Source organism: Colletotrichum spaethianum (assembly GCF_022836535.1).
Source record: "Colletotrichum spaethianum MAFF 239500 DNA, contig33, whole genome shotgun sequence".
NCBI lineage: Eukaryota > Fungi > Ascomycota > Sordariomycetes > Glomerellales > Glomerellaceae > Colletotrichum > Colletotrichum spaethianum.
The window spans coordinates 175,631-195,991 of NW_026054803.1; the positions used below are offsets into that span (position 1 = coordinate 175,631).

Consider the following 20,361-nt stretch of genomic DNA (forward strand, 5'->3'; position numbering starts at 1 on the left):
ATTTACGCCAGCCAACACGTCGCGGCATGCCAAACGTCTTGTTGGACGCTTGCTTTTTCACATTTTCTTTCTGTCCGCAATTTTCCCCTGACTTTTTCCCCCTTCTTTTTTGGTTGACCGGACCAGAGACTGATTCAAGAAGCTCTCCTCCTGCATCCCCCGTCATCACTGTTTTCCGTCTCCCGGGAATCCTGCTTCACCGCTTTCCGACTTGTTGGACTCCCCCGGTATCAGGACCGACAGGAAGACAGACATACAGACACCAGATAACGGGCATTATTGAACAAAAAAAAAAAACCCCCCCGTTTGCTGCTGCGTTGGTCCGCCGTGCAGATCTCTGGTGGCTACCTGCGCTTTCCTCTTTGGCTGGCCTGCCACATATAAACCGGAAAGACAAACACTTCTTTTTTTGTAGGGGGGGGGAAAGCAAAAGTCGAGAAGTTCCAAACCAGCGGATCATCATCGAGAGCTACCCTTTTCTAATTTCCCAGCATCCACCGTTCATTGACCGTCTTGTCTCGGCCTTGGAAAGGCGAGCCTATTCTACCTACCTCTCCCCGTCACACCTCGTCGACACATCATTATTTATCGCTCTGCTCTGCTCTGCTCTGCTCTGCCCTGTCTCGAGTTGTCTCACCAGGCTTTTAACATCGCATTGCATATTCCCACCTACCTCCTCTACCTTAGCTCAGGTACATTTCACCTGTCCCGACAATCTTGAACCTCGTTCTGGCCCCAGGCCCAGCCCTGCCCAGCTATCGACCCTTATCCATCGCCGATCGAGAAAAGAGTGAGCTGTGGTGGTCAGGTGCTGTCCCATCCTTGCTGCACCCTCTGTGGCTTCTCCCTCTCTCTCACTTTATTTCATCTTGTCTCTCGACACAACTTTTCCCCATACTGCAGCAGCATTGCAGTACATACACGCAGAGGCATTGATGAAGGGAACAGCCACAGACTTTTCCCCCAGCTCCCCAGTTGCACCTACCCTACCGGCGCAATTCGTCTACCATTTGCCCAAGTCTTATTGATATCTGCCTTTACACCTCTCACCTACCACTAGCTTTCAGCAGAAAACGACCTAAACCTGCTACGTGCTCGTCAGGCACTTTCGACGGGAACGACAACAACAGCAGCGGCGGCGGCGACAGAAGCAGCAGGTTCACTGTGGCTGACACGACTCCAACGACGACACACCAAGCACAACAAGCACAAGACGCAGGCACGGTACTTTCGCGTACCTTCCTTCATTTTTATTGCGTTGTGCGTCCCTTGTCCTCCCTCGCACACCTGCACCTCAGCACCAATAGAGACTGCAGCCGTTCAGTCTCCAATCGACTTCCCACACATCGACACACCACACAGGGAAAAGTCGTGTGTTCGCCTCGCCTTTCTTTCCCCGATCCTCTCCCCCCCTCTTTCTATCGTTTGTTCTACCTAAGCCAGCGAATAGCTCGGCCCAGTCAACCCAAAAAATGCCTACCACAACCCATACCACGACCAGGGTCACCTCTGGCTCCAACAGCTACCTGGACAACATCAATGCCAACACTAACGCGGCCCCTGTTCTTCCTCCTTACCTTCGCACCAGCAGCCAGTCCCCTTTGAACTCGTTTCTGTTTTCTCCCAGCAACGCCTTCCCCTCGGCCATCGGAACGGGCATACCAAAGGAGAGGACAGGAGCGACTAAGATGTCCTTGAACAATACCGAAATCATGGACTTTGTTACCCGATATCAGACGTTGCAAGGTTATCAAAATGCCAGCGACCAGCTGATTAAGGTGGGTTCCGCTTTCCTTTCCGCTTTTCCCACTCCCCTTGTCCGCCCTTTACCCTTTTTTCTTCTTTTAAGCTTCAGCGTCTGCATTGTCTCCGTCTGCAGAGAGACCGGAGCTCCGTTTTCACAGCATGCTGCGGCAAAGTCTACCCCGGCGTCTTGTCAAGCCCACCTTGCCAACGTCGTCGCACCTGGTGTGTCGATGGACTGGCATTTGGCATCTGACCTTTGGCGTCGCTAATGTTGCTGCTGTTCTTGTTGCTACCCTGCTGTAGTGCGTTTTGGCTGCATACCCTTTTCCTACCCCATCGTGTCCATCCCATGTGCGTATGCAAGAGACGCGACGAACTGTTGTCCCTGTCAACCGAGAGTGACCCTCCGAACAAGGTTTACAAACCTTGCGATCAAAGTTACATCCGACTAACCCCATCCGTTCCTTTTACTGCAGGACCTTTTGATATACTGCAAAGAAGTCGAGGGCCACTATGGCGAGGAAAATCATATGCTCAAGCAGGAGCTTCGCAATGCAAAGCTCGACCTCGAACACGCCACCACTCATAGGAGAGAGATGCAGCAGGCGCTGCAGGAGCTTGATTTGGATAACAACTACATCAAGGTAGACGCCTGCTGCGCAGTAGCTCGTTTTCATGTGTTCGGAGTGACTGAATCTCGCAGAACCGCAATCCCTACGTCCTGATTTTGATTGATGGCGACGGCCTCCTTGTATGCACCCACCTCATTCCCCTTTGCATCTTGTACAGGATACTAACTTGAGGGGCCTACCTTACCAGTTTCAAGAAAATTTCATCAGGCAGGGCATTGAGGGCGGCAAGCAGGCTGCCTACGCCCTTCGAACCGCAGTTGCCGAGTACGTCGGCAGCCAGTCGGGTGAAGTTGAAATCGTCGCCAAAGTTTGCGCCAACCTTTCAGGTCTCGGACGTGCCATGCGCAGAGACGGTTGTTTGGACAGCGAATCCGCGCTCAAGGACTTCTCTTTGGGATTTACTCAGGCCAAAGCTTCATTTGATTTTATTGACGTCGGTCACGGCAAGGAACGTGCCGACTCGAAGATCAAAGGTAAGCAGTTGTCCATGAGGGCTGGCATCGTGACTGCGTGGTCACACGTCTAGCATGCAGCAGCCACCTCTGAACGTTAGATTGTGCGACGACGACTAACTTGACTGTGCTTCAGAGGCCACCCGCTGGCATTTACGAAACTACAACTGCAGGCAGATTTTGTTAGGCATTTCCCACGATGCGGGCTATGCCCCCTTTCTCGACGAGATCCTCCAAGATAAGGAAATCCGCTCGAAGGTTAGCATCATCGAGGGTGTCGCAACGGTCAGAGAACTCAAAAACACAAACGTCCACATTCTCGACCCGCTGCCCAGCCTTTTCAGAAACCAAAAGCTTGTTGACCGAAGCGGCGACCGCGCTGCCGAGGCAGTCCACCCCAAGCCATTGGCCGTGGTGACCACGTCGCCGACTGTGTCACTCGCCTCGCCGGCCACTTCGTCAACTCCAGCGTCGGCCCCATCGTCCTGGGCCGGAGTCACCGCCAAAGCGAGCCCCCGCCAGTCATCACCACCCCATTAGCCAACAAGAGCATCAACATCCCAACTCGCCAGGCCTCGCAGCCAAAGCCCCAGGCCTCGCAACCAAAATTGCAGACCCCGACATGGAACCCTGGCCAGCGTGGACTCGACCCTCCCATTCCCATCAACCAGCCGGCTCTCGATAACATCAAGAAGCGTACCGGCAGGGACAAGCTTTGCAATAACCACTACCTCCGCGGACCATGCGCCAAGGGCGACGAGTGCTGTTTTGAGCACAAGTACAAGCCCAACCCCGACGAGATCAACGCCATTGCCTTGTTGACTCGCCTCAACCCCTGCACCAACGGTCAGGACTGCGACGTAGAAAATTGCATCTATGGACATCACGTAAGTTTGCGCTTGACAAGCACGAGAAGTCGGTGCTAACCAACCTTACAGTGTCCCAGCGTTACAGGCAACACCTGCACGCACCCATATTGCAAGTTTCGAATTTCAGATCATCCCCCTGGCACGAAGTTTAAGAACGCCAAAATTCACGAGAATTGAGAATATTTGAAAGCCGTTTGCGCATACGAATGACAGGCAGAGCGGCCCACAGAACAGAGGCCTGTACTTGGTCTGCTTTGCATGGCATGATGCACGGGAGGAAGCTGGGTTTGCTTCCGAGAAGGAGGTTGTGTAAATGTAGACTGCCCGCTGCCTCTACCGAAAAGGGACGTGGCGTGTCGGACTAGCTTTGTAAACTTTGATTTGAATTTTTTTCTCTCAGAGATTTCTGCGCATCCCAGTGCGTTTCACTAAGCAAGCCATGGGTGTCTGTCTCGCTCTCAATGGAGGCGTCTAAGCTGTGTGTTGATGAGTTACCGCCGTGAGCTCTTGAGGTTAGTCAAGCTGTGAGCTCCAAGCTGCCCAGGCTGTGCTGAACCCTGGCTGGCCCTGTGGACCCCGCCACGACCGTTCGGCAACCCCACCACGAATGTGAACCTTGGTTTGCCAACCCCACACACATCTGCCAAAATCCCAGAGGGGACTAGTAGAGCCTCTCAATCGACAACTGTATCCTCACCTCACGTCCCACGTTCGTCAACCTCCACCATCAACAACGACGTCGAGTGCGCCCACAGACGACGAGACCTACCACAAGCGACACCCGACGTCGACACACGGCCAATCCACTTTTCCAACCGGTCGTCGCCCACGCACACCCACCCGAGTCCCCCTCTTCAAAGACACACACACACACACACACACCCCCACGATGTCGCACCCACGCATAGAGGAGGTCGAGGACAGCGACCTCGAGGCGTCGGACCCCTCCGAGGGCGACATTGACGACTTCACCGACAACGACATTATGCGCCGCGTCGAGCCCAAATCCTCGGCCGCACCGGCAGCGGCGGCGGCCCGAGCCTCCCAGATCAACCCCTCCAACATCCCCTCAACCGCCGCCCCGCGCCCCGGCGCCCCGGGCTCCGAGTTCCAGACCACCAACGACCCGAAGCAGTACGCCGACTTCCAGTGCCTGTACCCGGTCTACTTTGACGCGCGCCGCACGCGCGCCGAGGGCCGCCGCGTGCCCAAGTCGCTGGCCGTCGAGAACCCCATTGCGCGCGAGATTGTCAACGCCTGCGCGTCGCTGCGGCTGCCGACGCTCTTCGAGCCCGCCAAGTTCCACCCCAAGGACTGGGCGAACCCGGGCCGCGTCAAGATCCGCCTGCGCTTCGGCGGCGAGGCCGGCCAGGGCCGCGACGGCGGCAAGGCCGCGCCCGGCCCGCGGCCCTACGGCATGCCCGAGGTCAAGAACAAGCACCACCTCTACCTCCTCGTCGCCAAGCACCTGCAGCAGAACCCGACGACCGAGGACAGCGCCGCCCTCAAGGCCCGCGTGCAGGGCGCCCCCGCCCCGGACCCGAGCAAGCCGTGGCCGCGGCCCGCCGTGCCGCGCGGCTGGAAGATGGGCGACCTGCTGCCGTACATCAGCCCCGCCATGACGGGCGGCGGCGTCAGCGAGAACCTGTTCAAGGACATGATGAAGGAGATGCAGGGCGGCGGGGACCCGATGGCCGCCCTGATGCAGCAGGCCGGCGGTGCTGGCGGCGGCGGCGGCGGCGGCGAGGAGAAGGCGGGTAAGAAGAAGAAGGGCAAGGGCAAGGCTTGAGCTGTCCTCGACACAATGACGAACAGAGCTTCGGGGGGACGGGTGTGTGGGCTAGCAGCAGAATTGAAACTTGTTGGTTTTTTTCCAAGGGGAAAAGGAGGGGGGTTACACTGGCATGCCTTGGAGATATATATAGATCCAAACAGGCGGAATGGACGACATCACGGAGGCGCAAGAACAACACGTAAAAACAGAGAGCGCCGTACAAAACGTACAAAAAGGCTGGTTCGAAAGAAGGGAGAAGAAGAAGAAGAAGAAGAAGAGAAAATACGGATTGCTGGAATAAGAATGGGGGGTATCTAGCAACCAAACTAGTCCTACTACCACGGAGGCATTCGTCCGCATTTGCATGAGAATCATATAGCCGCCAGGCGGCCCTGCATCCCCTCCCACTCGCGCGATCCCACAATCTGCACGTCCCGCCCGCCCCCCGGGACCATCTTGCCGTCCGCGTCCGGCAGACGGATCTGCAACCTCGCCGCCACGTTCTTCATCATTTGCCGCCTCTCCACCGCAGCCGCGTCCTTGCGGCCCAGCACCACCTCCGACTTCTTGAGCACCGAGTCCCGCCAGCTCTTCCACGCCGCGAGGTCCTCCCTCTGCTTGGCCGCGTGGTACTGCGGCGTACTGCGCGCGGGCTTCCACGCGAGCTTGTCCTCGGGCAGCGCCGCGAGGTCGTACACCCGCGCCGACGTCGTGAACTTGACCAGCTCGCTGAGTACGTCCTTGCCCTCGGCGACGACGAGTGCGCGGCGCTGCTCGACAACCGACGGCGGCTTCGTGAGCGGCTCCGCCAGCCAGTCGTAGTTGTGCTGCTCCGTCGTCCTCGCGCGCCGGTTGTCCTCGCGGAGGTACCGCACGGCGGCCTGCAGGCTCGCGATCTCGCTCTTGAGGGCGTCCATCTCGCGCGCCGTCGCCACCGCCCGCTCCTGCCCGGCCTTGGCGCCCGCCGCGCCGGCACCGTCGGCGAACGCCTTGCTGTCGCCCGCAATCTTCTTCCACTTGTCCCGGTCCGTCTCCAGCGTCTTGAGCTCGCGGTCCTGCTTGTCAATGTCCTCTTGGAGGCTGGCCGCCTTCTGCTTGGCAGCCTCGATCTGCGCCTCGAGGTCCTCGATGCGGGAGGCCTTGGCGTTAGCGTCCTTCATCCGCGACTCGAGCGTCTCGATCTTGAGGTTGGCCGTGCTGAGGTTCTCGTCGCGCTGCGCAATCGCCCGGCGGGCCTCGTTGTGCTCCTCCTTAAGGCGGCGCAACTCCTCCTCAGCGTCGACGGGAATCGTCTTGATTGCCTTGAGCTCCTGGGAACGGAGCTTCCACGGGGCGGGGCTGAGTTCGAACTCTTGCGTCTGGGACAGGTCCGCGCTGAGTGCCGCCAAGTCCGAGATCTGGCTGGTGAGGGTGCGGAGCCTCGACAGGTACGTAGAGAAGAGGTCGGACTCGCTCGACATGGTGACCTTAGTGGTGGCCTTGGAAATGGTGTCCTGGACTTCGCGGTACGTGTAAGCCTCGCTGCGGCCCTCCTCGTGCAGAAGCGTGTGCAGGTCGAAGCCAATCTCCCGGGCCAGAGCGGCAAGCTGGCGGGTGGCATCCTGGCATTGCTCAAAAGACTCCTTGGTCTCCTGCGGCAGCGCCAAGGATCTGGACTTGAGATCTTGCAGGGCTCGGACGGCCTTGCCAGCGATGACCTTGGCGCTCCGAGTCTGGTTGACAACAAACTCCGACTTCTTGCTGAAGTGCTGTGCCATCTCGTCGTCTTCGGACTCGCCAGGCACGGCTCTCTGGACCATGGCTCTCAAGGTAGCAAACGTGGAGCCGGCAGAGTCCAAATGGCTCTGCATGACAACAGTCTGCATGTAAGTGTCCTCGGCGAAATCGGGCAGCTCGTCGGTTAGGTGCACCTCGGCAAGATGAGACATGAGCGCGATCGTGCGCTGGAGTTCGTCCGCGCACTTTTGCTCCTTGAGTTCGTCCCGGCGCAAACCGTCGATCCATCCATTCAATGCCCGCTCTACAGGCTCCAGCTCGAACAGGGCGTTCTGGAACCGCTGGAACTGCTCAATCGAGCAGTGACTGATGGCGTTGGTGAACCGTCCGCACATGGACGCGACCCACGTGAGCTTATCAATGGCGTCGCAACCGGCGAAGATGTCGTCCTCGTGGCCGGGGTGAGGCTGGCCGTTGACGCGGTCCTTGATAAATGACTGCAGGAGCTCCGCCTTGAAAGCGAGCCTTCTGAATCTCAGCAGAGCGAGCACAGAATCTTGGTCCTCCTTGTAAGTGTCGGGAAGGAACATCTTGACAATTTCCAGGTGCTGCTCGGCTTCTTGAGCCTCCAGTCGTCGCAACTCCAGGTCAATGGTCTTGACTTGGGCCTTGGAAGCGGAGATCTGGAGCTTCATGTTCAGGTCCATCATGGCGCGGGACTTGCTGTTGAGCTGCTCGGACTCGGTCTCGGTGACAGCGTGCGACGCCCGCATGTCCTCGAGGTCGCTCTGCAGGCTGGTGACCAGGCCTCTGAAGCGGGACAAAGTGTACTCCATGTCCTCCAAGGCCTCTTCCTGCTCGCCTGCCCGTCGGGCCTGCTCAGTGATGACGCTATCCTTGAAGTCGAGCTCCTCCTGCATCTCCTTTTCGTTCTGGACGTGATTGATCTCCAGTTCGTCGTTGATCTCCTTGAGATTCTCCAGATCCTCGATGACGGCCTTGAGTTCCTCAATCTGCTCAGACATGCTCATGTTCCGCTCAGTGAGTTCTTCAATCATGTCCTCGGCACCCAGAGCGTTGTCCAGCTGCTGTCGGAGGTCCTCAACGGCTGCCTCAGACTGGGCCAACTTGTCCTTCGCCACATCAAACTGCTCCTTGACGGCGCCAAACTCTTTCAGGTCGTCCTCCAGGGTCTTAATCTGGTCCTTCAGTTCCTCCTCTTGCTGCTGTGTCAGGTCACGCAGCCGCAGTAGTGCCTCGCGAAGCCGCTCGTTGGTCCTCTCCATTTGCAGCCATCCGGTACTGGCACGCTCTTCCGACGACATGCCCTGGCCGAACTCCGCGTTCTCCTCGCGGAGAATCTCGACCTCGAGCTCGAGCTCTTCTGACTTCTGCTTCAGGGCCTCGAGTTCGACCTTAAGAACCTCGGCAGTCTCCTCAGCCATCTCACGGTCCAGTGTCGCCAGTTCCAGAGCAGTTTCGTGCTCCATCTGCATCGCCTCGATCGATTCGAACCTCTCCTCGGCCTCCTTCAGCTGTTTCCGCAACTCATTGTTCTCGCTCTGCTGAGGCTGATACTTGGCCTGCAGCTTTTCTATAATTGACTGGAATCTGTCCCGCTCGCCTTGAACCTGGTCCAGCTGCTTCAACTTCTCCCTGTCTTCTAATCTCTTCCTCTCGAGCACTTTAAGCTTGGCTTTCAGATCCTCTATCTCTCTGTTCGCAGCGGCGGCGTTTGTCGTAGAACGGGCGGTTGTCGCTGGCTTAGTGGAGCTCGTGGGTGTAGTTGCCGCCGAGCCCGATGTGAGCTTCTCCAGAGCCTTTGTTCTGGCTCTCACAGGGCTAGTTTCGCCATCTTTATTGGGTGACATTGTACCGTCATCTCCACTGTCCGCTGCCTGCTTCCCAGCTCCCAAATCCGCAGACGGCCGTCTGGCAGAGGTCGTCGCCCGCCCAGTCATTGAGAGTCGACCGCTCGTGGGTCTTCCTGGGGTCGGTCTTGTCGGTGCTGAAGACGTCGAGGGCTGCCGGGTAGTTCTGGAAGCGGGCATTGCGGGAGGGCCCATGGATGTGCGAGATGCCCCAACGCTTGGCCGTGCCTTCGCCCCGACGGCCGGTGTACGAGTGTTCGAGGGCGTCGTAGTTCGTGATGGCGCAGTACTCGAAGTTGCTGATCCGAGCTGTTTTGTTGGTGACTTGGTCGGTGACTGAACACTCATTGTTACTCGTTGCCCCCAACAATCAAGCAGGCTGCGCACTCACCCTCAGTATACTCGGCGGTCGAGCCGCCTTAGGACCCGGACTTGGACTCGGAGCATTGAGGCTCATTCTCTTGGTCAATCCCGCATCGCTGGCAGTCCGTCCCGTGCCTGGATTGAAGCTGGTCGGCCGACTAGGCCTGCGAGCCGGCTTCGCTGCCGCCGGGGGGCCTGGGCGGTGATGACCAGCGTCGTCGGGCGCACAAACATACCATGCCCCATGGAGCAGTCGAAATACCGCTCGCCCTGGACGCTGCCATCGTTTTTCCCGCTGTCATCCTCGAGCTCGACGCCCACCCAATCGCCGCTGGCGAAGTGCGTGTTGCCGACAAAGCGCACGATACCGGACCGGCCATCGGGCAGGCGCACCGTCTGGCCAACTGCTAGGTCCGACATTATTCGCGACTATGTTTCTTACTGGGATATAACCATATTCGTTGTTGCTATCGGTGGTCGTGGGCGTTGGGCCAGTCGTCGAGGCTCTGTGGTGGTGGTGTTGTGTGATGCGTACTTCGATGATACGTCGTGTTTAGATGTCACTTAGGGGCCGCTGGGAGCGCGTCCAGTCGGATAAACGCGCTGGAGCTTGGAGCTTGCGGCGGTGCAGCACCTGCAACTAACTCTGACAAGGGGGTTCATCTGGGGGGGTGATGTCAATTGAAACTTGTGTTTGATTGGCCTGTGAGTGCCTTGCATTTCAGGGTCCACCGCTATGAGCATAAGCACAACTTCCGAGTCTGCATAACTTCGTACCCCGGCTCTAGTGCAAACAAGGTAGTCAACTGCATTTACACAACACAAAGCAAACGACTTCAAAGAACCACAGAGGCATTGTCCTATTGTCCCGGCACAACAGTCGTTTGGCACCATCGTGCATGTATTCTTCAAACACTCGATGCGACCCATCTCTTCAATTATCATACAGAGTTTCGATAGAGGTAAAGTAAGCTTTCAAATTCACAGCAAATCAAGCTTGAGGGGCATATTCATTCATATGCGCAGACAATAGCGATTTGGAAGTCAGCTCAAACCATAGGTGCTCAACGTTTTCCTTATCTACGCCTACGCTATGTTAGGAGAAAGCAAGAGGCTATCTTAACCCCATCAATGCAGAGCAAACATGGAAATCCAACAATCACCCCGCTACATCGTCGCATTATTAGGTGCGCTGGTATGGCCACACTAACCTCGTCCGAATCCCTCCTGGTAACTGCCGCCTCGAATCCATTCCACCACCTCAAAAGAGATGCGTCGCTCAGTCTTCTCGTCCAGCGACTTGCTGTGCGCGATCCTGACCACCATCACGCCGGGACCTCTAAACTCAACGGCACCTCCGCGAGTGACCTCGTCCTCCGCCACCGACTTGACGTAGATGACGAGGTCTGGTCCAATGATTCCCCTCCATAGGGTCGACATCCACTGCCAGTGGTCGACTGGGGCGTACGAATCGGCAATGGGTATCATGCAAGCAAACTTGTCGGAGATGGACAAGCTGAATCCCGCAGGAAGCAGGGCTATCGGCGTCTTGCTGATGCCAGGCGCCGATACCGAACTATGTCTGGATCCGACAATCTCCCCGTCGGATGCTCGTCTCGTGAGCGGCGGTCCATCCGATCCAGAAACCGGTCTCGTGGATACGTGCTTGACAATCTCCCGCGACTTCTCGTGCCACTTCATCATGGTCTGCATATACTTAGAGAACAGCTCCGAGGTCTGCAGGCTGGGTTGCGAGTGGCTGCTTTTCCTGCTGCTCCCAACGGACGCGGTGTCATTCATCATTGTGTCTTCCTCGGCTGACAACACAGACACCGGCATGCTCGGTCCGTCGCTCCACGTTTTCAAATCGATTTCGCCCAGGCCAAGCAGGGATCGGTGAACCGCCGTTCCCACCTGTTCCAGTTGCCGAGGGTCGGCTCCCTCGACAGCAATGACAGCTCCGCGAATCTCGATGTCCGGGCTGTTTGGCCCTGACGGTGCCAATGTTGGGCTGATTTTTTGCAGCACCTTAAGCTTGCTCAGAAAAGGAATCGTCATGATCATGGCCTCAAGGCTTTGGGCATAGCTGTCCCGCGGGTTTGAGATGCCCAGACCAGCAGTAGGGTGGGCGCTCGGGCGGTCGTTTGAGTCGTTTTCTCGATTGAGCGGCGGAGATGTCTGAGTTTGCAGTGGCGGCAGGCGGAGACTCTCGTCGAAACCGGGACCGCGGCTCGGTCCTGCGTACGCAGGATGATGTGGCCGCGGAGGAGGCGCCATGTTTCCAGTCCTCGCAAGTGCCGATGGACCGGGCAGAGGTCCGTAACCCGCTACTGGCGGGGTGGGAGGCATGCTCAGCGAGGATCTGGGTTGCCTCGACAAGGGGTGGCCTGTGTACGGCCCTGGCGACGAGACTGCTTGGTAATGCCCCATTCCGTTGAATCGGCGCCGTTTGAGCTCGGGGGACGGCGACATGGACTCGTATTCTTCTTCCACGTCTCGCAAGTTGCCGGTTTGGAATTGGTACTGTTGTTTCGCGCCGGGCAAGGTGTGCCGGTGATGGTCACTGTCGCCGCCGCTGACCTCTCTTGGATGATGGGGAGACATGTTAGATTTGGCCGCGGTTGGCGTTCCGAACGGCGTTGATGGTGTTCTTGGGGTTGCGATGAATCTGCCTCCGCACTTGGAACACCGACCTGAATCGGCTCCAGACGATACGCCTGGCCGATTCCCTGGTCTGCCACCGCGTCGAGGTTGGTACCGGTAGTCCGGGTATTGTCGTTGATGTCGAATCTTCTCTTCTTCTGCGAGTTTCTTCCAACTTTCCTTGATGTCCTCGGACTGTATCCTCCACTGCTCTCCTATGATTTTGGATATCTCCGGGTTGGAGAGACCTGGGTGCTGAGCAATAACCTGTGCTTGGTGGTGCTGTCTGTATAAGATGAAGGCTATCAAAGAACGATGTCAGCCAACGGGAGTTGCACAAGTGTCCAGCTGTATGTTTGAATCATTCGACAAAGGAGAGGCCATCGAGGTCATCTCAGACCACGTCTGCGACGAAGACCGCCGGCCAAACTTGACGAGTGCAGAGAAAAGAGCGTGGGACTTACCGTTACGAGGTCTTGGGACCTTGAGAGCAGGCGTGCAGAGACAAATGTAGTCCTTGCCTCCCTCGCTACCCATCGGTCCGGTCTCCAAGCTGAACTCTCTCCCTCTGGAGCTATTTGCTTCCTCAATGTCGATGGAAGCGGCGCGCTTTCTGCTCCCGCGGCTGCCAGCAGAGCCTATAGAGTCTGGTCCTTCGTCCGTCTCCTCGCTGGCTCTTCGTTCCATGACCGAGTGGGCAGAGTTGCCCCCGGAGGAAGAAGTTGACCGCCGTGGTCGAGGAGTAGAAACCACATCTGTCATCTTGGACGCTGGTAGGGGCTTGAGTGAAGGTGCAAACGGGTGTGTGGTGGAAAGGACGACAAGGTGGGCGAGACGGTCGAGCTATGCGACGTTTGGACTTACACCATGCTTCGGAGGGGGCGTTTGAAGAAGCGGATGGAAGACGGGGGGGCGTGTCTGTTGTAGACGGTGAGAGAGACACACAACGGGATGCTAAGAATTGAAATATGAAAGTGTGTTGGCAAGAATGGCCAGGTTGGACATTGACAAACGGAGAGAACTGTAGAGGCTCGGGGTGCAGGAGAGACAGATGAAGCAAGATATCGAGGAAGGAACTGGAACGAGACGTTCCCGAGATCCCTTCTACTCATGGGCCGATTGTCCGCTCCGATGGTTTACCCTTTTTCCTTTGTGATCTCGAGATGGCGGCTACCCCTTCAGCAGAGATCGAGCAGACAATGACCGTTCAGCTCAATGACCTTATGCTCAAAGAGGGAGATTGCCATTATGGGGGGGAAAGGACATGAGGATGGCAAGGCGCTGTGGTGCTGTTGCGGCGGTGGTGACGAACAGATATCCAACAACGAACAGGTATATTGCTGCCAAGGGGCGGAAGAGGGACCGTCTGGGAGGTAAGCAAAGGGAGAGGACGAACGGAAACGAAGAAACAGACTGGAGGTGAGAATGGGAAGCCGGACGCGAGAGAGGACAGTGACAGTCTTGGGGGTGGGAGAAATGTGTCTCGGGAATGTACCGGACACCCAAGGTTATTGCAGATGAGGAACTGGGCTCCTTTGTGACGAAACGTTTGTTGCCCTCTGGTAGCCAGTGCCCCCGTCTTCTTCTTCCTCTGTCAACTTTCCGTTCGCATAGAATGGGAGAGCGAAGGAGCCCAGATGAGGTAAACACCTCCCTCACGCGTGCTCCAGAAACAAAGTAAATGACAGGTACCGGGCTCAAGTCCGAGGTTGAAGATGAAGAAAGCGAAGGAGGACGGGGCGAGGATTGGATAGATGAACAAGGAAAACCAAAATGTCAGACACAACACGACTTGGGGCCCGCGACTTTGAAGAATTCACGCCCTCCAGTCTCAAGTCTCGTTGGGCCGGAAAGGAGATTATTCCAGTTGGAAGAATAACGAGGGAGGAGGTGTTGTAGCTCAAAGCAGCGTTGATTCCCCATGTTATTTTGGGCATGGAGTCCTTTCATGTCATCGGCAATTCAGTCAAACCCGGACCACCCAGACATTTGTTCCCACATGCAATGCCCTCTCTGCTACTAATGCAGCGGCCGCCGTCTCTGCCGTTCGCTACTGGCTCCGTCGCTCCGTGCTCCTCCTCTTCCTTGCCTCGGCCAGCCCTCTCTTCAAAGAAACCTGCAGACCGACTGCAGACTGAAGCCTCCCCTCCAATGCACTGGTGGGACGTCAGAAACAATGACCCTTCAGGTGGGTGTGGTCAGGGTCAGGAGGAGAACAGTGCCCAGGAAATAAAGACGGCGCCAAAGGAATGAATGCGAAAAGGAAGCAGACAGCGCTGTACCCCCCCACAGCTGGAATGCTCAATCATAAGCCCGCCCCGGTAAAGGAACAAAGACAATGTAAGAAGGTCCCCCTCCTTACCCCGGCCGAAATTAGGCTAGGTTGGTTCGACACAATCCACGTGATGAAAGAAGGGAAAGGGGGGGAGGACTCTCAGTGAGGTGCTTAAGCAAATTCCTCTGCTTCATTCTTCTACTTGTTGCGCATTGGGGATTTAAAATTTGATCGGCGGAACACAATGTGTTTGGCGTTGGTGTTGTCTCTGATGATGGGCGCAAAGTGTGGTTGGATGGGAAGGGGACTGGGGTTCAGTACGGGAGCTCTGGGAAGAAAAGACGCGGTGAAGGAAGAGGGCCAAGTGCCATTTCTCCTCTGGTTGGGGTTAGATGGGCATGCGGCATTGGCATTGGCGGTGCGTGGATGTCTCTCGTTAGGTCTTGTTTTTCTGGTTCGCGGCCTGCAAATGTCTTATAACTTTCGGGATGGGCGGCTCTAATTTTTTCCTCATCTGGCCAACTTGACGGCATGATTACTGTTTTGCAAACAGCGAGCGAGCTCTCTTCTTCAGTCCTCAGGACGCCCAGCCAAGGCCGAGGGTGAGAAAAGACGTGAAAGGAACCAATACCTTGGTCGCAGCTCCGAGGCGTCATGTCGTCTAACCACACTCGTTTGCCAACCTCACCACCTCCAGTTCAGTTGAATCCCAGAGACTGTTTCTAGACAGCTGACTCGGCCCCTCCCCCTTCCAACAGAATACTATCATCTCACTCTCACGCACGCACAAACTCCGTGGATTACCTGTTTTGGTCTTGATAAATGTGACAAGTTCTTTTACAACGCCGCCATCCTTCGTTCGAGAAAGAAACCGTCGGGAGCCGTGACGTCTTCTCGTTATTCAGCCAACCATGATGCCTCCCATAACTCTTACGAGATGTATCCTTTGCCGCTTTCGCCGCTCAAGAGGCTGGCACTGCGCCGCGAGTCCAAAAAGAGGTCTTCGCACTCGGCCACGTCCTGGATGTCGATTTGGCTGCGGCCGTTTGCCTTGGAGAGAATGCTTTCATTGGGGTTAGCCCACATGTCTCACACTAGCCGGTTGATCCAAGATCCGCGACAGAGAGGGGGGGAAACCGCATGGAGAGCAAGGGAAAGCGGTGGGAATAAAGGCTATGAAGTCAGTGGTTTACTCACCTGGCGGGTGTCAACAGCTGCAGGCAGTACCGCAAGCTGATCCGGACGCCGTGCTCCGCGATCTTGTCCAGGGCGGCATCGGTGATAGGCACACCCTCTGTCGTCGCCCTGATCCGAACAATACGCTTGATCTCATCGGACTGGTACGGCGTGGTTGGAATGATGAGAAGGCGAGCCAAAAAGTCTGTCGGAATGCCGTGTGCCGCGACAATGTCATCCGTGCCGCGAATCGTGGCCATTCCTCTGTTTGACGCCAACACAACAATCGGCGAAATGGGCGATTCCAGAGCCCGGTTCAGGTAAGTGAAACACTCGACATCGAGCATGTGTGCCTGTTGTTGAAGATTAATCCACCGGTCTCAGTTCGCGTCAGGCAAAAGGGGCTTTTGCTTACCTCATCGATGAAAAGCACACCAGGCACGAGCTCGGCGACGCCCTGGTCAATGTACTTGCTCACCACCTTGTTGATCTCTCCACGCAGCTTGTCCGTGATCTCGGTCATCTTAGGCTTCATCAGCTGGCCCATCATGCTCATGATGTCCTGGCCGCCCTGGGGCCGCGAGTTGGCAACGTCGAGGTCGTGAAGTGTCACATCCTGAACAATTTCCTTCTTCTTGTGCACCTCGCCCTTGGGAATGGGGACGTACTCCTCGGCTTCGAGGTCGAACTCGGTCGCGTAGGCATCTGATCTTCCCACACGCTTGCAGGCGCCCGTGTTCGCCTCGATGTAAATGACGTCTCCCACTGACACTCTCTCCTTCTGAATGGCCTCGTATATGCTGGGGTCTAACCGGAGCTTCTTCTGGCCCTTTGCGCTCTTCAGGCCAATCAGGAGTGTGCTGATGGTCTTGCCGTATCCGCCCAGAGGGTTCTCGGCCTCCTCAGGGGTGAGCTCCGTAACCTCACCCTCGTATACCTCCTTCGTTTCCCGGACCTTGAGGCCGATCGCACGACGGAAGTTCTCCATCAGCATCTCGGTCTTCTTCACTTCTGTCGAGTAAATTTCGCTGCCGACGATGGGGCAGAAGGGGATCTTGGTTCCGAGCTCTTGGCTGATGGCGAGAGCGAGCGCCGTCTTTCCTGTGCCAGGTCCTCCCGCCAGCAAGACGCCGCGACCGGCCATCTTGTGCGCTCGGATGAGGTCAACTACAACACCGGCTGCCTGTCGCGCAAAGTCAGTCGCTGCTTATGTATGGAGGCAAAACCATCAGAAAATCCAACGCACCTCTCTTGCGGTCGTCTGACCGACGAAGCCAGCAGCCTGCTTCTCTGCGGTTCCATCTTGCTTCAGTCCCAGGCCCTTGATGTGGGTGTGGGCAGCCGTGCGGTTCTCGCGACTGTTTCCCTTGACCTCGCTGATCTGGACCATCTTCGCGGCGGGGGCGTCGGTTGACGGCGGTCAATTCTTAGCGTGTCGATTCAATCGTGTGCGTGCAATGTGATAGGAATGTCGGCGATTTCGTCGTGATCGTGATTATGCGCTGGCGATGGGGGTGTGGTTGGTGTTAGACAGGTTTGGTTGAAGCTCCAGAAGATTTTGGGGCGACGCGCCTCACTCTATCCCTGCAAAACTTCCAGGCCGCACAGTGCAGGCGCCAACCTGCACTTTAGGAATCCGGGCGCCCCACACGTGACCTGGCGATAGCTTCCCGTTTGCGCTTCATTCAACGTCACCTGAACTAGACTCTGCCTCAAGCTCTACTGTAGCTTAGATTCCGTCTCTCTTTCCCTTCGATCACGAGAATTATCGATCAGAGTTACAGGAATGTCTATTCAAAATCTATCAGAGGACTAGATCATCTAAACATTCGCCCTCAACAGCCAGAACGTAGCTACCACGGAAGGACCTTGCCGAGACTTAGCTCACGGGACGAAGCGGTATCCTTCTCATCTCGCACAACATAACTGAGTACGTACACAATCTCAATGTTCTTCGAATATTCTGGTGAACTCTGAGGTTCATCGTTACACAGAGTGTCACTTTTTATAGAAAGAATTTCGTATCGGACCATTACGGGTCATCTAACCGTTAACTCCATAAATGGTGGCCGGCTTGACTCAGAACCTAATTTCATCGCGACTCTCTTCCCGCGTCCGGGAATGTTGAGACTTTGTCTCACAACGACCCCTTTTTGACTTGTCAGCAATTGGCACCAAACAGCGCTGCGCCCCGCAAGCTGGAATTCGGACTGCCCCTTGAATGTATAACCCATTCTATGCTTGGCGACACGTTTTCTGTGTCCTTGCTATACAGTTATCCGATGAGGCCTAAGATGACGTCGAGTCGATCACGGTGAGGACGAGGAGAATCGGGGCCGCCTTCCTACTCTTCACGCAGACGTGGTGAGGCACCGCTCCATGGGTGCCACATGAAGAGATTCATTGCCTCAGAGCCTCTCTGAAACCTCACTTCCCACCATTTGTCTTTGTACCATACTTTGGGCCTTTTGGTAACGCATGATTCATAGTCCTCGGCGATCCAGTTGAAGACTGGCAACAAGGCCCTCAGCCCCCCCCCCCCCCCCCCCCCCCCACCAGAAGTTTAAGTATTGGTAGGTGTGTTCTTGCTGGATGGTCGACTGATAGCGAGGAGGACGAAGGCCCTACTATAAAATAAGGTAAAAATTAATAATAATAAACTAATACCAGACGTTTATCAGCCGTCACCGATCTGGTTATTGCCCTACTCTGGCCCTCGCTTAGCACTTTCAGATAACACAGTAACGTCCTCCACCGTGATACCTTCACTTGTCGAAGTTTCGGGTATTCAAAGGGCATATTGCCCACAAAGAAGCAGGCTGGAATTTCAAGAATGACAGTTATTGTCTTAGTCACGGGGGCGATCCGACGTGAGCAATCTATTCTGACTCTCGTGCGGGTGATTAGAAAGACCAACCGTTCCTGACGGTATGCATTTGACCCGTCTTCCAACACTGTAATACTCCAGCAAACTTTAAACTGGGGGGTGTCAAACAACAGGGGGGCCCCATTTCCCGCACGATGAATTCGCTCCCACTCGTGCGTCGCACTACAAGTTCTTGCAGCAATCCATCTGTCATGCTTACTGTTAGCTACCCACCATTCGATGACCAGTTACTCAGAGCACAGGGACCAAGCTGCGATCGATCTTATAAGATATATCCTAGATTTGATATGACGGGGATGGTACATAGAGGCAAGATTTTATCTTCAAGAGGCCCATAGCTGCCAACCACTCTGGTCAGATGACGCTCCGGCACATCGCCAAGCGTGACAAGCGGGCATTTTTAAAAATCGAAATCGAGATTAAGATGTTTCCCGTCATCACGTCTTAGTTCTACTGACGGGAAACTCTTACTCCTGGGAGCAGGTACTGCCAATGGGCCTCTGTGGGTACGCAAACGTGGTGTTGTCACCGTCCGACACGATCGATGGGCCTTCGCCGAGAAGATGAGTATTTGTTGGTGTCGGTTGTCGAGACACACGTTATGCCAACGACAAGTCTCCACACGGTAGTCGTATGATGAAGAAGGCCCTTGGAGGAAACACAAGACCTACCCTGCAGTATAATTATTTAAGGAGCCCGAAAAGCAAATCTGCGGCCTCAACCTAGTCAGCGTCTTCTCTACTATCTCGAGCGCAGCAAAGGGCTGAGTTCATGCCACGTAAGGCCAACACGACTCTTTAATTTATTCTTACCTGTTGGAATAACAGCACCAGCTGGTTGTATGACACGCACGACTCAGGGACACACATCATGGCAGAGGGCACAGACTGGATATTTGGCCCTCGGTTATCCATTAAGGGGATCAAAAGTATATTCATACTGAACTAACTCAGGGATATATAAGATCATATATCTTATATATAAAAGCCAAGTCTTATAGTTAAGAAAATAATTATAAAAAATATATCTTTAGTTTACCTTAACTTTAACCTAAGTATAATTATATAAACAAGTTCTCTTAAGAAGAAAGAATCTATTTAATACTAATTAGTGGTTACTTAGTAATTTGTGCGATTACTTTATGTAATTACAAATTAGTAAGAGTAAAGAGACAAGACTTAGGCTTTATAGCCAGGCTACTAGGTAATCTTATACTTTATGTAAGGTAAGAAATCCTTAAGGATACCTAAGAGGTTACGCTAGAAAGTCTTTTGTGCTAAGAAGCCTTAATTCTACCTATTGTTACCTACTAAGCTGAACCGGGTAGATAAGATAAAGACGACTTTTGTTTTATTATCATATAAGACAGATTCCTGTTATTGCTTACACTAAGAATTAAGAAGTAAAATTCTTATAATTCTTATATATAAATCTCTTTATAACTTTATAACTAAAAGTCTTATAAATATATAGTTATTTTTTCTAGATTTTTCTTGAAAAATAACCTATAAAAGTATATATTACTATATATAACTATACTAATGTAAACTACTATAAACTAATATAGTTTACTATATATAAACGTATATACTTCTAAGTATTATATATGTTAGCGCTTATGCTTATTTATAGGCATATATAAGTATATATATATATATATAAGAAACTATAAGTACCTCTTAGCGCTTAGATATATACTTAGATATACACTTAGATACTATACGTATCTAAGGGACTTTCTATATAACTAAGAGATATTCCTTTTACTTAGATAGTTTTTAATAATAACAAAAAAAAATAATATCTTAACGGTTAATATATATATATACCTTTTCTATTTACCTTTATTCTTCTTTACTTTTCTTTATAACTATTTATAAATAACCCTTTATTATTTTTACTAGTTATAAGCTTAGCTTAGTAGAAAAAGTAACCTTTATACCTTTACTTTCCTTTA

General features: G+C 54.3%; 8 protein-coding genes across 8 annotated transcripts; 3 read left to right on the forward strand and 5 right to left on the reverse strand.

Moving 5' to 3' along the window:
- Positions 1-1,472: 1,472 nt before the first annotated feature.
- On the forward strand, positions 1,473-3,876 carry ColSpa_10101 (uncharacterized protein; the record flags this gene model as incomplete). Its single annotated transcript, XM_049276313.1, is given in 6 exon segments — positions 1,473-1,778; positions 2,223-2,390; positions 2,536-2,851; positions 2,967-3,288; positions 3,300-3,717; positions 3,769-3,876. 6 exon segments carry the CDS (start codon positions 1,473-1,475, stop codon positions 3,874-3,876), a joined length of 1,638 nt encoding a protein of 545 aa, XP_049132270.1.
- Positions 3,877-4,588: 712 nt separating this feature from the next.
- On the forward strand, positions 4,589-5,488 carry ColSpa_10102 (signal recognition particle subunit srp14; the record flags this gene model as incomplete). Its single annotated transcript, XM_049276314.1, has 1 exon — positions 4,589-5,488. The coding sequence occupies one exon, from the start codon at positions 4,589-4,591 to the stop codon at positions 5,486-5,488; it is 900 nt and encodes a 299-aa protein (XP_049132271.1).
- Positions 5,489-5,776: 288 nt separating this feature from the next.
- On the forward strand, positions 5,777-8,442 carry ColSpa_10103 (uncharacterized protein; the record flags this gene model as incomplete). Its single annotated transcript, XM_049276315.1, is given in 6 exon segments — positions 5,777-5,783; positions 5,853-6,184; positions 6,199-7,338; positions 7,378-7,650; positions 7,693-7,758; positions 7,795-8,442. The coding sequence occupies 6 exon segments, from the start codon at positions 5,777-5,779 to the stop codon at positions 8,440-8,442; spliced, it is 2,466 nt and encodes an 821-aa protein (XP_049132272.1).
- On the reverse strand, positions 5,845-9,060 carry ColSpa_10104 (dynactin, isoform; the record flags this gene model as incomplete). Its single annotated transcript, XM_049276316.1, has 1 exon — positions 5,845-9,060. One exon carries the CDS (start codon positions 9,058-9,060, stop codon positions 5,845-5,847), a length of 3,216 nt encoding a protein of 1,071 aa, XP_049132273.1.
- A 7-nt stretch (positions 9,061-9,067) lies between these two features.
- Positions 9,068-9,843, reverse strand: ColSpa_10105 (dynactin, isoform; the record flags this gene model as incomplete). Its single annotated transcript, XM_049276317.1, has 3 exons — positions 9,068-9,403; positions 9,452-9,618; positions 9,660-9,843. The coding sequence occupies 3 exons, from the start codon at positions 9,841-9,843 to the stop codon at positions 9,068-9,070; spliced, it is 687 nt and encodes a 228-aa protein (XP_049132274.1).
- A 786-nt stretch (positions 9,844-10,629) lies between these two features.
- Positions 10,630-12,027, reverse strand: ColSpa_10106 (uncharacterized protein; the record flags this gene model as incomplete). Its single annotated transcript, XM_049276318.1, has 1 exon — positions 10,630-12,027. The coding sequence occupies one exon, from the start codon at positions 12,025-12,027 to the stop codon at positions 10,630-10,632; it is 1,398 nt and encodes a 465-aa protein (XP_049132275.1).
- A 433-nt stretch (positions 12,028-12,460) lies between these two features.
- ColSpa_10107 (uncharacterized protein) lies at positions 12,461-12,828 on the reverse strand (the record flags this gene model as incomplete). Its single annotated transcript, XM_049276319.1, has 2 exons — positions 12,461-12,495; positions 12,531-12,828. The coding sequence occupies 2 exons, from the start codon at positions 12,826-12,828 to the stop codon at positions 12,461-12,463; spliced, it is 333 nt and encodes a 110-aa protein (XP_049132276.1).
- A 2,443-nt stretch (positions 12,829-15,271) lies between these two features.
- ColSpa_10108 (RuvB-like helicase 2) lies at positions 15,272-16,907 on the reverse strand (the record flags this gene model as incomplete). Its single annotated transcript, XM_049276320.1, has 4 exons — positions 15,272-15,404; positions 15,539-15,870; positions 15,933-16,700; positions 16,764-16,907. 4 exons carry the CDS (start codon positions 16,905-16,907, stop codon positions 15,272-15,274), a joined length of 1,377 nt encoding a protein of 458 aa, XP_049132277.1.
- Between the last annotated feature and the right edge of the window lie 3,454 nt (positions 16,908-20,361).